The sequence below is a fragment of the Saccharomycodes ludwigii genome, chromosome VI, assembly GCF_020623625.1.
Source record: "Saccharomycodes ludwigii strain NBRC 1722 chromosome VI, whole genome shotgun sequence".
In the NCBI taxonomy this organism is placed as follows: domain Eukaryota; kingdom Fungi; phylum Ascomycota; class Saccharomycetes; order Saccharomycodales; family Saccharomycodaceae; genus Saccharomycodes; species Saccharomycodes ludwigii.
Window position 1 is genome coordinate 1136352 of NC_060205.1, and position 16665 is coordinate 1153016.

At 30.7% G+C, this 16665-nt stretch overlaps 9 protein-coding genes across 9 annotated transcripts; 4 read left to right on the top strand and 5 right to left on the bottom strand.

Moving 5' to 3' along the window:
- Positions 1–421: 421 nt before the first annotated feature.
- On the bottom strand, positions 422–1432 carry VPS29 (retromer subunit VPS29; the record flags this gene model as incomplete). The annotated part of the gene is made up of 2 exons (XM_046079752.1): positions 422–1159; positions 1385–1432. 2 exons carry the CDS (start codon positions 1430–1432, stop codon positions 422–424), a joined length of 786 nt encoding a protein of 261 aa, XP_045933391.1.
- Positions 1433–1877: 445 nt separating this feature from the next.
- Positions 1878–3254, bottom strand: DIA4 (putative serine--tRNA ligase DIA4; the record flags this gene model as incomplete). The annotated part of the gene is made up of 1 exon (XM_046079753.1): positions 1878–3254. The coding sequence occupies one exon, from the start codon at positions 3252–3254 to the stop codon at positions 1878–1880; it is 1377 nt and encodes a 458-aa protein (XP_045933392.1).
- A 508-nt stretch (positions 3255–3762) lies between these two features.
- RPL27A (60S ribosomal protein eL27) lies at positions 3763–4740 on the bottom strand (the record flags this gene model as incomplete). The annotated part of the gene is made up of 2 exons (XM_046079754.1): positions 3763–4142; positions 4701–4740. 2 exons carry the CDS (start codon positions 4738–4740, stop codon positions 3763–3765), a joined length of 420 nt encoding a protein of 139 aa, XP_045933393.1.
- Positions 4741–6386: 1646 nt separating this feature from the next.
- Positions 6387–7982, top strand: UGO1 (mitofusin complex protein UGO1; the record flags this gene model as incomplete). The annotated part of the gene is made up of 1 exon (XM_046079755.1): positions 6387–7982. The coding sequence occupies one exon, from the start codon at positions 6387–6389 to the stop codon at positions 7980–7982; it is 1596 nt and encodes a 531-aa protein (XP_045933394.1).
- A 194-nt stretch (positions 7983–8176) lies between these two features.
- SDC1 (Sdc1p) lies at positions 8177–8581 on the bottom strand (the record flags this gene model as incomplete). The annotated part of the gene is made up of 1 exon (XM_046079756.1): positions 8177–8581. One exon carries the CDS (start codon positions 8579–8581, stop codon positions 8177–8179), a length of 405 nt encoding a protein of 134 aa, XP_045933395.1.
- Positions 8582–8936: 355 nt separating this feature from the next.
- TLG1 (Tlg1p) lies at positions 8937–9680 on the top strand (the record flags this gene model as incomplete). The annotated part of the gene is made up of 1 exon (XM_046079757.1): positions 8937–9680. The coding sequence occupies one exon, from the start codon at positions 8937–8939 to the stop codon at positions 9678–9680; it is 744 nt and encodes a 247-aa protein (XP_045933396.1).
- A 1216-nt stretch (positions 9681–10896) lies between these two features.
- PKH3 (protein kinase PKH3) lies at positions 10897–13203 on the top strand (the record flags this gene model as incomplete). Its single annotated transcript, XM_046079758.1, has 1 exon — positions 10897–13203. One exon carries the CDS (start codon positions 10897–10899, stop codon positions 13201–13203), a length of 2307 nt encoding a protein of 768 aa, XP_045933397.1.
- A 188-nt stretch (positions 13204–13391) lies between these two features.
- On the bottom strand, positions 13392–14975 carry TDA3 (Tda3p; the record flags this gene model as incomplete). The annotated part of the gene is made up of 1 exon (XM_046079759.1): positions 13392–14975. The coding sequence occupies one exon, from the start codon at positions 14973–14975 to the stop codon at positions 13392–13394; it is 1584 nt and encodes a 527-aa protein (XP_045933398.1).
- A 944-nt stretch (positions 14976–15919) lies between these two features.
- SOD2 (superoxide dismutase SOD2) lies at positions 15920–16609 on the top strand (the record flags this gene model as incomplete). Its single annotated transcript, XM_046079760.1, has 1 exon — positions 15920–16609. One exon carries the CDS (start codon positions 15920–15922, stop codon positions 16607–16609), a length of 690 nt encoding a protein of 229 aa, XP_045933399.1.
- Between the last annotated feature and the right edge of the window lie 56 nt (positions 16610–16665).

The window sequence follows — 16665 nt, forward strand, 5'->3', positions numbered from 1 at the left end:
TATTTTCAAGGGAAAGTTGGGAAAGAAAAGAGATTATTAAAATTAAGAATTAAATGGAAATAGATATTACAAAATATAGATTGAAATGGTTGAGTTTAAATAGTTTCACCAATTTTTACGAGAATTAAAAAAAGCCATCCAAAAAAAAAAAAACAAAAATAAATTAATATGTATATTATATTTAATAACCACGAAAATAAATAATAACACTGAGCAAAAAATATTTTTTTTTTCTTCTTCACTTTGATCATTCCGCACTATGTAAAATTGGCCAGCCAATTAGGGCTTTTTTTATATATATATATATATATATATATTCATTTCCCTTTTTAAGACTGAATTCAACAAATATTAAAATCTACCTTTTACATTACACTTACCATTTATAGACCGAGTAACCTTAAAATACTATTAACTACACTTAAGACTTTTCATACTTAACTTTATCTACTTTAACCTCGTTGTCAACAAGTGTATAGATATATACGGTGCATGTGTTGTTCTGAATATCCAATAAACAAAAACTAGGCATACTGCTCAACCCATTTTCAAATTCATCTTCATCTTTTTGGTCACTGTCACTTGAAAGGGTATCTTTTTTTGTATTTTCTAGATTTTGGTTTTCTTGTTCTGTTGTTGATGCCTCATCCTTTCCCGATTTATCCTCTATTTCTGACTTTCTTTCTTCTTCAGTAACACTCTCATTTTTCACTTCCTCTTCCTCCTCTTTTATTGTATCTTTCTCTATTTCATCACTCTTCTGCTGCACAGTAATGTTAGTGTTGGTATTAGTATCATCATCAATAGGTTCCTCTTCCCAAACCCAATCAGAATTGAATGCACCTGTACAGCTGCCAGGATTTATGAAAAACTTATCTTCCAACGTAAAAGCTTCTACATTATGTGTACCTCCCCAAACAATGATGTCCGTGTCAATTTGACGTGCCATTGTTAACAAACACAAAGGATCATTTTTGGGTACAATTGTATAACCACTGCATAACCCTATTTTAAAATTACCGCGTGTTATTACATTATTCATTGGTATAGACTGGTCATAATCAAATTCTCCCTTGATTGGAATAATGTTATCGCAAACTCTATTTTTTAAAAAACTCAAGAAATCTTGTGATTTGGTACAATTACCAACCAACACTATCTCTGATATTTTATTTTTAGATACGGATAGTAATTGTTTAAATGGCAAAGGCAAATCCTGTGTAATATATATATATATATATATCTATGTATGTATATGTGTATATACATATTAAGTGAACATAAAATAGAAGTTAGTAATAATATACAAAAAAAAAAAAAAAAAAAAAATTGAAATTAGTATAGCTAAGATTGATCTTCGGAAAGAAACCTAGTTAATACATACAATTGCTCTATCTGGTATATGGGCATCAGCTAATGTTAAAATCAACATGATTGATTTAATTTTAATTTTATTTTTATATTAGAGAATATTTAATAGCTGGTGTACACGGTATTGCAATAATTATTTGATTGAAAACATAGATTAAAAAAATGGTTAACTGAATTTGTTAATCGGTAAAAATATTGAAGAGAATTAAAGGGAAAAAATAATTACAAGTTTATATAATTCGCACCGACTGTTTTATCCGACAAATTATTATTTATTTATTTAATTCTTTTTTTTTTTCTTCTAATTTGCCCATACAAACAAAACAAGTTTAAATTCTTCAAATGAATGAGCCAAATAAGCTAAATGATAAGCCATTTTAACAGCTTTATATCGCTTTACACTTTTGAAATCCATCTTTGCCATATATTTACAAGATTATATACCAATATCATATTTGATTGTAAGGTGGTGAAAAAAAAATTGGACAAAATTCTTTTTGCATTACCTAAATATACTCCTTATTATTCATAAAAGGCTGCAAAACTTTGGGAATGGAAATTGTATTCGTTTCCTTATTATAGAAATTTTCTACAATGGCTAATATAACTCTTGGTACAGCCATACACGTACCGTTCAAGGTATGAATATACTGTTGACCACCATTTTCATCAATATATTTACTGTTCATTCTTCTGCTTTGGAAATCTCTGCAATTACTTGTAGATGTAACTTCTCCAAACGTACCTCTACCCGGCATCCATACTTCAATGTCATATTTTTGATAAGCTGGGGCTCCTAGATCATTAGTAGGCATGTTTAATACTTGTGCAGTTAAGCCAAGTTCAGTGATGATTTCTATTTGTAAGTCTCTTAAATCTTGTAAAATTCTACTAGAGTCTTCCGGCTTGCACCAACAAAATAATTCAACTTTACTGAATTCATGAACTCTATACAACCCTCTAGTATCTTTACCTCTGGCACCTGCTTCTGCCCTATATGATCTAGTAACTCCTACTTTTTTCAATGGTAAGTTTGTAAACACTTTGTTGATTCCTAATCCTGCCAAAGTGATTTCCGCAGTTGCAATCAACCCTAATTGTTCATCAGCGTCATCGCCAGTGTTATTTTTTTCAATTTTATAAATTTGTTGCTCGTTGTTCATATCTCTTGGTCTGAAACCACAGGCATTTATGATTTCCATTCTTGCAACACTTGGAGGAATACATATTTGGAAACCATGTGCTTTAGCCTTTCTCAAACTATACTGGATTAAAGCGTATTCTAACTCAGCACCCTCATTAATCAGATAATAAAAACTGGTACCAGTAACCAATGAACCATTGGCAAAATCGACTAAATTTTTGTGTTTGGTCATGATTTCTAAATGATCCCTGGTCTGATCAGGGACATATGCTGCTAACGGATTGATCATTTTATAGATTTTTGGTTTACCATCAAATGGAACCGAAGCATCTAACAGATTTGGCAAATCCTCGCAAGTCCCATGTATTCTAGAGTTTAAATCATTAATCCTACTGATAATTAATTTTGTTTTTTGTTTATAATCTTGTAATGCTGATATTAGTGAAAATTTGTCTGATCCTTGTTCACTAATACCCTTTAATTTGTATAGTTGCAACTCCAACTTTTTACGTTCTGTCTGAATTTTGGACAATTCATTATTTTGCAACTTCCAGTCATTATACAATTTGGGTAATTCTTGCAAGCTGTTGAGTAATTCAGGACCATTGACTAATGCTCTTTTTTTCACTGAATCAGTGTAGAGTGATAAGTTAGATATTATATTTTTCACATCAAACTTGGGTGATCGCAATACTTTATTTAAGGGCGCATTTATATGAAATGACCTATATAGCATCATATTTTCTAGGTGTGCAGATTAGTATCTAGAGTGCTATCACTACTATAAATTAAGTGTTACAATCTTTGTGAGTGGAGTAACAAATTAATTGAGATTTACTTATAAAGGTGTACGAATTAGAAATACGCGTATTTTTTTTTTTTTTTTTTTTTTTTTTAAATAAGCTAAGTGAGAAAAAAAAAAAATATATATATATATACATATATACAAGAACGAGTTCCCATTTGACAAGTCTAATTGGTATCAATACATAGCGGATGCTATGCTTATAATAACATCTAATTGTAATTACTTTTAGCTCCCCCCCTTCCCTTCTTTTAAGCAGTAATAACAAAAATATTAGACCGTCTATATCAAAGAATCAAAAGATAGCATGTACGTACAAGGACTATTAAAAGTTTGATAATCAAAAAGAGATGTTATCCAAATAAACAACATAAAAATAAAAAAAATATTTATATAATATTATAGTATAAAAAATATGTATATTTATATTTATTATATGAGATTAGAAGTTCAATTTACTGAAAAACCATTGGTTCTTACCAGCTTGATGTCTTTCTTCAAAAGCCTTTTTGATGACTTTCTTAGCTTCTTCCCTTTGGGTTGGGTTTTCAAAAGTTTCAGTGGAGATAGCAGTCTTGAAAGCTTCAACATCCATGGTGTAACGAGTTGGCAACAAATGGTTATAGTTGATAACTTTGACGAATGGCTTAATCTTGGTTCTCTTAGCAACCTTCTTAGCACCCATCTTCTTGGTAACCTTTAATGGATATCTTTCAATACCGGCAACTAAAGCGTGGCCAAATGGATGGGATTTAGAACCTTCATCGTGTGGTTTAACGATGACAACTTTCTTACCAGCGTAACGACCGCGGACAACAACAGCTGTTTTTAAACATGTTTTACCATCAATATATTATTTAAAGTATTTACCAATATCATCCTCATTCGTTTTCAATTTAGCCGAACGTATCAATGATTGGAAATTTTAGAATAATATAAAAATAAAAACAAAAAAAATGTTAGTAAATTAGCTTTATTTATTTTGTAAATAATACCTGAGAAGAGAATTTAGTTAAATTAGACCATCGAATCACGAGTGTTTTTAAAATGAAATAAAAAAGAAAAAAATACACCTAAGTGTAAAAAATAGGCCTAACTAGAATATCTATTCGTGAAGCTAAAGATTTCTGTAAATAAAGAAAAAAAATTTGCCATACTGAAGTAAGGAAAAAAGATAATACTTGGCTATTAGACTTATGATCCCTAGATATCTTTGAAATAGCTTTTCAAAAAGGTCACACTCTATCCGATCGAATTTTGCAAAAAACTTGTTATTGTGAATCGTAGAAAGCAATCTTTTTTTTGGTCCCATATAACTTTTGTATTTTTCAATGTGAATAAAGTTGAAAATGCCATTCAACTATTATGAATTCACCATACACCCAATGGTATAACATAGTAACCGCTCAAAACGATCCATTGTGAATTTAAGTTTGTAAAAATTGTAGTTTTTACAAGATGCACTTGTCTGAACCTTTTCTTCTTGCTAATTTCGAAATATACTTTGAATATCCAGGTTAATCTTTTTTCATTTTTTTTATTTAAACTTATTCTCTCACTCTTTATCACTTTTAGATACCTTCACGACATAGTAGGAAGCCACCACTCAGGTCTCCATTATTAAATCTGACAGTAACAATCCTTTCTAGAAAAAGCCCTGTATTATATGTGACATGTTTTTTTTTTTTCGATTTCTAATTTAACTTAAATTTCCCTTCTTTATATGGGTTTTGTGATAAAAATAAACCCTCTGAATTAAATATAATAATTGATACGTACCAACTTTACCAGTTTTTAAGAATTTAGCCATTTTTTAGTTGAATATATCTCTTGGGGTGTTTTCAGTTTATCAATTCAAAACCAAAAATGTGTAAAACTGTAACACTAATATATAACAGGTCAAGGGTACGTTTATATGAAAGATGTATGAGAAAAAAGGAAAAAAAAAAAAAAAAAAAAAAAAAAACTAAGAAAAGAAAATAAAAAAAGATATTGGTTAAAAAGTTTTTTAATGGAGTGAAAGATTCTTTCAAGGTGAGCCTGAGAGAAATTAAATTAATTAGAAAAAAAAAAAGAAAAAAAAAAAAATTTACAAAGGCAGAAAAAAATGGATTTCCTTGAGATAATTTTTACAACGGATCTTTTCAATGGCAGTGGTAATTAAAGCGCTGGAGATAAAAGTGCCAATGAAAGTCAACCTAATTCATTCATACTACTAAAATCTGAATAAGATATTAACTTAATTTGTTTTTTTTTTTATTTTTAAACTTGAAAATATTCTTTTTTGAGGGAGAAATAAAAACTTACGCAACAGAATGGTAAAGGCGATGAGTCTATGGCTAGGCAAATCGACATAGAGCGAAGAAAAAAAAAAAGCGAGAAGGATTAAACCAAAGAGAAAATTACTACTAACCATGTGCAATTTAACTAAGTAAAGGGAGTTAAAAGCTACAAATGTAATTTAATAAATGTTTACTATACTTATCGTTGTTTTATCCTTAGCAATTTTTACATTTTGTAGTGGTTAATCAACTATAAATGTATTTTAACCTTAAAGGTAAAGCTTGTTAATAGTTATCACTAAGCGTTTTCTTTTATTTTTATTTTTATTTTTTTTTTTATTCTTTTTATAAAATATATATATATATATATATATTTAAAGGTACGGATGTTTTGCTCTTTTTGAAAAATAAAATGTCACAACAGAAGTCATTATTTTTGACAAATAAAAACTCTTTCTTTAATAACCTAATAAAGGGCTAGTAAGATTTAAATAGATTGTGAGGGCTACTAATTTTTACTTCCCTTTTTTTTTTTTTTTTTTTTTTTTTTTTTCTTGTAATAATAAAATTTGTTTTAGCAATAATTTTTTAATCATGGATGATTTTTGTGTGTGAATGGAACGCTTTTTGCTTACCAATTATAGTATTTTTTTTTTTTTTTTTTGTTATAATTTCCTAAAAAAATAAAATAAAAAAAAAAATAGAAAAACTGAACAAATAAGCCAAATATTACATCCTTTAAAGGAAAAAAAAAAAAGAAAAAAAACGTTAGATACACAAAGCAATGAATAACCCCACACCACCTTTTTCTGATTTTGATATTCAACAACAAACTTCAAGACCATATTACAACCCAGAGACATTTAATGCAGGATACGTGGCTGTTTTCAAACCAAAAGAGGGTGTCACGGATCCTCGCGGACATACATTGGCTTCAAAATTAAAAATTGTACAGAAATTGAAACAAAATGAAACCAAGAGCGGCAGTAGCAGCCTAATAGGAGGTGGCAACTCTTCCACGTATTCTTTATTTACAGGAATACCAGGTAACTTAGAAGATCGTTCTACTAGTAATGCTAGCAACAACAAGTCTTTGCATGATTTAGAGCTTGCTGATCTTTTAAACTTCAGGACATGGGAAAGACTATCCAGACAAATTTTGAATAAATTTATTAGACAATATTTCCGTCATTTAATACAACAACCTTTTGATGTATCTAGACTATTAATGCAAGTCGGTGAATTTGATGCTATTCTATCTAATAAAAATGGTGATAATGATGATTTAATGCTTAGGAAAAAAATGGATCACGATGAAGTTTTATACAGTGGACAGGATAAATACAATGAAGTGGATGCTGAAGACTACGAAGAGGAGGATGTTGAATACTTTTTAACACCCAGTAGCGCAACTATCAGGGATGCAGAAAACGGCAATAAGAAATTACTTTTAGATGAAAACAACAACAATGCCTTGTCCACAAAAGAAAATAGAAATATGCGTGTGCTAAGTGTTGTTAAAAATGATGAATTTGAAGTAGATTTTAACAACGACAAGACCCTGAAACCAAAAGTTGTAAATACGACGGATATATTAAATGCCATAGTGGAATTGGAAGGACTAAGAGGACTATGGAGAGCCAACCACACTAGCTTTGTTTTGAATTTCTTGGCCTCCACTTTAGATGCGTGGTTTACTGGATTTTTCTCTCCGTTTTTAAGCATACCAGATCCTTATTTTGTCGATATAATTCATTCCAACAACATTCAGAAATCTATCATATTATCTTTGGCAGCTAGTATCATGACAGGTATTATCTTATTACCGTTGGATTTAATAAGGACAAGATTAATAATATGTAGATTAAGTTCTGGCGATCGCAGTTTAAGACAATGGTTAAAAAAATGGTCTTGGAAAACCCATTTCCAAACTGTTCCACTAGACATGATGCTTTTAAATGTGACCAACAGTGTTATTTGTATGTTTTTCAATAAAAAGCTAATTAATGTGTTTCTATATTATGCTTTCAATCTGGATCAGTTTGGGAATACCTTAATTTACAGCACAGGCAGATTTTTAGTTAAAGTTTGCGAATTGTTTATTAAATTGCCATTAGAGTGTATTTATAGAAGATGCCAGGTTTCCTATCTATGCAATGAAAATAGGAGTCCATTTTATATCTCGCAGCCCAAACACGATTTGATTATTAAACCAGTACCGTATCTAGGAATATTGAATTGTATTAATTTTAAAAACAATAGTATAATTGACTTATGGAGGGGGTGGAGAATAGGATTCTTGAGTATAGTGTGTGGCTATGGTGTTAAATTGTTAAAGTATACCGATGATACTAGCTTGTTACGCGAAGAGAAATTTTGAAATAATCATATCTATACGACTAGTATATATATTCATGTACATATTTATATACAGATAAACATAAATGTATGGAAGATAAGATGAAAATTCGAAAAAAGAAAAAAGAAAAAAAAAAAAAAAAAAAAAAAGAAGAGATGAAAGAGATTAGCAGCGATATTTGCCTTTAAATTTTATGATATATGTGTTATTGTACTTCACTTCTTCCCAATGATTTCAGACTCGTTTATTAAATATTCGCCTAGAAATCTTAAGGGGTCGCTTGGCTGCTGTTGAGCTACTAATCTAACGCCTTTTAATAAAGTAGGAGTGATGGTTTCATTTAAGTATCTCCGTACATTTGAGCCACCAACTGTTTGTGTAATATCTACGGCATAGGTGTCATCATTGAGGGCTGTGCTACTATTCGTATTGTGAGTGTTACCATTATTATTATGTGAATTTACAGAATCAACAGTAACTGTATTCGATGTGGTGTTTTTCTCCTCCACCACCACTTCTTCTTTTATTACTACTTTTAACTCTTTTGCCTTGCTTGTTTCTTCATTCGCACTATTATTTTCTGATTCTGTGTTAGATCCAGTAATCAAGTTTTCTGTCATTCTTTGTACAAGTTATTCTGTACCATGTAATTTTTATTTATAAATTTATTTATTTATTTGGCGAAATGGATCTGGAAGTTTGGTTATATTTTTCTTTCAAGATAGCAAATTTATTACTATATTTCTCCCTTCTGCTGCTTTTATATATATATATATTTTTTTTCTCTATTTTTTTTTTTTTTTTTTTTTTTTTAATTTATTTTTTAATTTATTTTCTTAAGCTAAAGTTATAATTTAACAATTTATCTTTTTACATTTTAAAACAAACTACATAATAAAAAAAACAACAACAACAACAACTAGAAAGGACAATCTATAAGAAAAAAAATATACTTTTAACAAATAATTTACAGCAATGTCTGATCCTTACAATAATGCATTGAATAATGAGGAGGACCCATTCTACCAAGTTTTAAAGGATTTACAAGAACAACTAAATGATATAATTGCTAATCGTCAGTTGTTAGATTCCGAATCACTCGAAGATATTAATGAAACAATTCAAGATTTGGAAAATAGTGTGCATGTGTTAGAATCTAGTGGTATCTATAGTACTAACACCGAAATATTGAAAAGGAAAAATAAAATTAATGATTTGAAAAATACTTTACAACATATACAAACACAAACAGATTATACAAATACTGCCAAAAATACGGAAAATAATTATACTCAGGATCTTGATAATCAAAAACAACAACTATTTGGTAATTCTTCCCATTCTAATAGAATAGATGATAATATTCCAGAATATGAGAATAATTATGATGCCACTGATGATAAAAACAACTCTGAATCACACTTCCAAATGATGCAACAAGAAATGCTAAAGGAGCAAGATACACACTTAGAAAATATACATAAAACCATGCAGAATTTACGTCTGCAGGCAAACACCATGGGCCAGGAGTTAGAAGATCAAAGTTATTTGTTAAATGATTTAGACCAAAATGTAGATACAGTAATGGGCAAACTAAACAGAGGACGGAGGCAGTTGGAATGGGTGTACGAAAAGAATAAGGAAAAATATAATGATATTTGTATAGTCTTATTGATAGTTGTATTAATTATCTTATTAATTGTGGCATTTATAGCGTAAGAAAATGTACATTTTTAAAATTGGATATTATTTATTCTCATTTTTGCTTTTTTATATCCTTACAGCAGCTTAACTTTAGTTTAAGTTTTTATGACTAAGGCACTGCTAATACTGATACAAGAGAGATAAATTACTTTGAATTACATTGCATGGTGTAATTTTTATATTTTCGAACATTTATTTATTTATTTATTTTTTTTTCTTACCATAAATATCTGTTACCAGCTCTTAATATTTATAGAAATATGGTAAATCGATTCTTTATTATTCGTATAGATGATACATATCGAGTGGAAAATCTTTATATATATATATAATTATTTTTTTGGGTATTAAAGTTTTTCAGAAAATTAACCTTTACTATGTTTACTACGTATATGGCAAATAACAATAGATAGCGTAGTTCTGTTTACCAAGGCTTAATAGCACTTCTATTCGTGGTTACATGAATAGTTTGATTTAATAAGTGTATTGCATATGGTTGTTGAAAAAGACTTTTTTTTTTTTGTTTATATTACTCGAGGGCATATTACTCGAGGGCATATTACTCGAGGGCATATTACTCGAGGGCATATTGTTCAATGGGACATATGAGAATTTTAAACCATAGATTGAACATTTGAATGGATCGAATGATTCAGATCGCAAAGGCTTAGAATATATTTTGCTTTTGTCGGAAAAGCTCAACAGGGAAAGATTTAACCGATTTACGTCATTAGTATTATTTTTACAAAGGGGGGCGGGGAAGTTGGACGCGTCTTTGGATATAAAGAAAGATCATTTTTGATTGATAGTATGATCTGACGAATTAGACTGCGTTTAATACTCTGGAAGATACGTTTTTTTTTCTTTCTTGTCTGCTTAGTCATTCATTTAACGGGAAAAAAAAAAATTAATAAAAATAAAATATAAAAAGTGTTCTAGCATAATCACCATTTTATTTACAAGATCAAGGGGGGCCAGACGAGACGAATTTTTGGCTGTATATTAAAAAAAAAAAAAAAAAAAACAAATTTAGCAAGAAAAAAAAAAAAAAAAAAAATAAGTAAAAATTAATAATACTAACACTTTTTAATACTCTTTTATTAATATCGATTAATAACAATATATTAATAATAATAGTAATAATAATAATTTTTTTTTTTTTTTTTTTTTCCAAAATAAAAAAACCATCAAAATAAAACCATCAAACACCTTCTTGTTAAATATTTTCAAGATGAATGGTGATTATATAAATCCTCATAACAAAATGACACCCATGCACTCACCATCCTCGTCGTACACTTCTAATACCCTTACCAATCCAACTATAATAAAGAAATTTTCCCCAAGAGATTTTATATTTTTAGAAAAATTGGGACAAGGCTCCTATTCCACAGTCTATAAGGCGAAACTGAAAAGAACGACAAAAGCACAGCAGCAGCAAATGAAGTACTATTATTCAGACACTAAACTCTATGCTATTAAAGTTTGTTCTAAAAAGCATATAATACAGGAACGCAAAGTTAAATATGTGGCCAGTGAGAAAGATACTTTAAATATGTTAATTTCAATACAAAAACATCCAGGTATAGTCAATTTACATTATACTTTCCATGATGAGGAAAATCTCTATTTTGTTTTAGATTATATCCCAGGGGGCGAACTGTTCTCATTGATTTACAAATATGGAACTTTTAATGAGTCAATGAGTAAGCATTTTACCTGTCAGTTGGTTGATGCTTTAGATTTTTTACATTCAAATAAGGTAATACATAGAGATTTAAAACCGGAAAATATACTTATAGGGAAGACTGGGAAATTGTTAATAACTGATTTTGGTGCGGCTGCTAACATTAATGATAGGGAATATGCCACCTCATTTGTTGGTACTTCAGAATACGTATCACCAGAGCTTTTACTTTATAATAAATGTTCATATCCCGCAGATATTTGGGCTCTAGGCTGTATACTATATCAATTCCAACAGGGAGTGCCTCCTTTCAGAGGTGTAAATGAGTTAGCTACTTTTGAACTGATTGTAAAATTAAAATATGCGTATGTGAAACCCGTACCTGTTATAATCAAGGACTTAATATCCAAAATACTAGTGATAGATTCACAAAAGAGATTGACTATATCACAGATAAAGCAACACAAGTGGTTTGAAGATGTGAATTGGAATGACAAAAGGAAGATATGGAAGGGGATATGGGAAAATCAAAAACAAATATATATGGGCAATAGTGTCAATTCTAATATCAAGAATTTACCCATAAAAAGAAAGAAACCTGTTAAAATATCAAATACTACAAGTAGTGTGGTAGAATGGAGAAGACAATTGGGGATAGTGCCGAAGGACAATAATGGTCACAATGGTGTTGGTAGTAACCATACAAGTCCCACAAAAACTAATTTAGCGGATAATAATATATTTGATATGAATCAACATATTGCTAAATCAGCTGCGCTAGCTACGATGAATATAAACAATACAAACAGCAATATAGCAATGGAAATGTTGACGAAGGTATCTACGAAACCGATTATACAAGCACAGGCGATTCCAAAACCGATGTCCTTATACGCGGGTAACAGCGTTAACAACAGTAACACAAATGTCGGGTTGGGGACACCATTTACATTTGATAATAACGGAACATCAAACACAACTCCTGTCATTGTAAACAATAACACTGGTAGTAATAAATTGATGAGCTCACCCAACACTTACAATACAGTGGTCCATTCCCCATTAAGAATAAAATTACCGAATTCAACAAAAATTGCCCAGAAAACAGCATCGCCAACAAATACTGGTGCCGGTGATTCGCCTTTGCAAATTGCTAAAAGAGGAATAATCAATGTAGTTGAAATACCGGCAAAAAAAGAATATGTGAATAATAATGATAACAAAATAGATTTTGATGGTTATTCAATGAAATTAATGGATTATAACAAGGGTGGAGAAATACTATTGGATTTCATTAACAAAAATGGGAATCAGATAATTGATAGATCGCGTAGAATGATATTGAGTATTTATAAAAATGGTAGTATTTCATTGGAATACTGTTCGAATGATCCGAAACAGTTTAACAATGATAATACTAACAATGGTAACACAAAAAAGATAATGGGAAATGTTTTAGATGATGATCTATCTGTATACAATTACCAAGGTGATGACGATAATATAAATGTATTAATTTTGGAAAAGAATAAATATATGATTTGGATAATAAGTTTAATCGAAGTTGATTGGATCAAGTGTATGCAAAGGATCAGAGAATTGAACCAAAAAAGTAGTGACAACACTAGTAGCAATGTTAATACTGGGAGCTTGATTAGGCCAAGTGAAAAAAGTTCAAACAGTGATTCTGTTATGCCAAATGTTGCCAATAGCGTGCCAACAAAAGTCCGTGCTACTGCTGTTGTTACTAGCAACAATAACAATACCCCAAATAACAGCGTTGCTAGTACCAATACAACTCCAGCACCGTTGCATAGACATCCATATCATAATATCATATCATCGACGTGAGATTAATAAAATATATTATATATATATATATGTATAAACTTGGAAGGTTTTTTTAATAGATTTTAAACTTTATATAATAATAAATAATGAGAAAGATACTAAGTTAATCCAATTAATACATAATAATAATGATTATATAACTAATTTTTTCTTTTTTTCTTTTTTTTTTTCTTTTTCTTTCAGTCCAATTAATCAAATACACTTGCATCAAAATACAAACTTGGATCTAAAGCACTAATATCGCAACAAGAAGCTACACCATCGTACAACAATTCAGCTAAAACTTTACCTGTGGCAGGCGCATTATTAATACCCCAACATGAGTGCCCTGAACCAACATACAATTGACCAACGTTAGTTTCACCTATTAATGGACCACTACTGGTTGGAACATTTAAAACAGGTAAATAACAAGCTTGTCTTTTCAAAATATGACCATCACTCAAATGAGGGGACAATTTGCTTACATAATAATATAATTCATCACATTTAGATTTGACTACCTCTACATCATCAGATGACTCAGGCAAAGATACCAGTGTATCCCCCTCACCACAAACATAGACTTCATCCTTTCTAGCATACATCTCAGGAGAGAAAAATTGATTAGGGCCGGTTTGTAGTTCAGTGAATATAGCGTATGGAGAAACAGTACCCGTGCTTGGCTTTATTGTGATAGAATGTGCTCTTAATCCGGAGATAGGACAATCGGGTAATAGTTTGGAAGTCCATGGACCCATGCACAATATGATGTGGGTGGCAGATATGTCTATCTCGGTACGTGGTGATACATTAGCTCCATCATCATCATCATTATCGTCATCATCATCGGTCGGTATATAAGTACAACCCTTGGCCACACCGGAGTCAGAATCAAATAATATTTTTTGGACCTTACCCAAGATTAAATCCACGCTACCTGTCTCCATAGCTTGTTTTAGTAGAAAATGTGTGAATTTATAGGGATGAACTTGAGCAGTAGAGTCGGTACCACCCAAGCTAGACCAATCTTTTATTAAATTTTTTTTAATCCAAGTCAAATCATCTGGCAAGGGATTACTGTTAGTCATACCACTACTGGAAGTACCATTGTTACCTTCATTATTTTGCTGTTGCTGTTGCTGCTGTTTCTGTTGAGGTGGTGATATGTCTTGACGAAGATTTTCTGTAATTTGCCTATTCATTCTATTGTCATCTTCCTCTATAAATGATAAGCTGTCACTAAAGCTACTAGAGTCTGGATCTGAATAGGAACTAGTACTGCTAGAAGTATTAGAGCCAGAAGAAGTGATCGATGAGTTGTCATTGTTACTATCATGTCTCTTTTTTTTAGAAGGAGGGGGAACACTCAAACTATATTTTCCCTCCTCTTCTTTTTCGCTGTTAGTTCTACTTTCAGAAGAACCATTATCTTCCTGTACATCAGCTTCTAATGAAACGGTGGTTAATCTTCTGTAGTCCCAGTTAGTTTCACCGTTGTATTCATCACTTAGCTCTTGGTGCAATTGGAAGGAATATGGAACAATTTGTTGCGGAAAAGCCCAGGTGGCTAGTAAACCACCAGCTTTACCACTAGCACCACCAGCTACTCTTTTACTTTCCAGAATAGTAATGTGGTGTTTCTTGGAATCAAAACTTGGGTGTCTGGTTAAATAATAGGCAGTGCACACACCAATAATACCTGCACCCACAATGACTATATGTTTTTCCTTTTCATTGATTTTGGGATCTGGATTTTTCTTAAATTCAATGTCATCAACAAATGTAGACATTATATTGCAGTTAATTATTTAGTTGTTTATTGGGTTTTCGTTATGAATATAATAGAAGATTTGTAGTTAATTTGTATGGTTATATATATATATATATATATATATATATATATATCTATATCGGTTACACTTATAAATATATATTTGTATATGGATGAGATAACTATTTATATTATATATAGGGACTTATTTTTTTAGAAAAGAAGTAAAAGTTTAATGAAAAGAGAAAGAAGAAGTAAGATAAATTAGGTGTAAAGATAAACGGTACTGCGTTGGAATTCAGACTGTCAAGTGGGATAATTCTCGTTTATATAATAAACATAACGGCAAGGATTAAAAAGTTAAAAAGTTAAAAAAAAAAAGTGAAAAAAAGAAAATGAAAAAAAAAAACATATAAAAAAAAAAAGAGAATGCAGAAACATCCGTACCCCACAGGCATAAAAGATTATGAAAAGGGACAAAGGAAAAGAAAAGAAAAAAAAAAAAAGTGACATTTTGGATATTCCACGCTGGGCCGTCTTTGCTTCCCGTCCGTCCGGCAAGTGCGAGGATGAGATAAAAAATAAGAGTCACACGCTGCGCTGGGTGTGTGGGTGTTTTGTAATTATATTAAAAACCCAGACATCCCCCCCTCCTCCTCCAAAAAAAAAAAAAAGGGGCAAAAATAGACAAAAGAAAACAAAGGAAACAAAAAAAACAAAAACAAAAAAAAAAAGGAGCTTAAATTCCTTTGGTTTTATTTTTCACTTTTCATGTTTTTCTTCTATTTGTTAAATCCAAACTTATATATAACAATAACAGCTTTCCTTTTTCTTTTTCTTTTTTTTTTCCTTTCTCCTTTTCTCTCCCCTCTTTCATGGTACACAACTGCTCAGAATTGAAAAAAAAAATTAAGAAAAAAAAAAGAAAACCAGCAAACAATCGACCGAAAATATTTGTCTAAAATGTTCAAATCCGTTTTATCCAAACAATCTAGAGCTATCGCCGCTACTACTACTTTCAAGAGAACTAAAGTCACCTTACCAGAATTGAAATGGGACTTTGGTGCTTTAGAACCATTCATTTCAGGTCAAATTAACAAAATACATTACACTAAGCACCACCAAACTTATGTTAATGGTTTAAATACTAATACTGAAAAATTTGAAGAATTATATTCTAAATTAGACACCGACCCTGTGAAAATTGCTCAACAATTACACGCTGTTCAACAACAAATTAAGTTTCACAGCGGTGGATACATCAACCATTGTTTGTTTTGGGCTAACCTAGCTCCACAATCTCAAGGTGGTGGTGAATTTTCTGCACAATCTCCATTGGGTAAAAAAGTTACAGAGCAATTTGGTTCTTTGGAAAATTTGCAAAGTTTGATTAATGCCAAATTGGCTGGTGTTCAAGGTGTTGGCTGGGCCTTTTTATGTTATAACAAGGATTCAAAAAGCTTAGAATTGATTTCTACTTATAACCAAGATACTGTCACTGGTAATTTGAAACCATTGCTAGCTATTGATGCTTGGGAGCATGCTTATTACTTACAATACCAAAACAGAAAGGTTGAATATTTCAAAGCCATCTGGAATGTAATCAACTGGGCCGAAGTTGCTAAGAGATATGAAGAATCTCTAGTCTTGTAAACAGGTTTATTATTGAGAGAGAGAAAGGGAGGTATGATATTTTTTTTTTCTTTCTT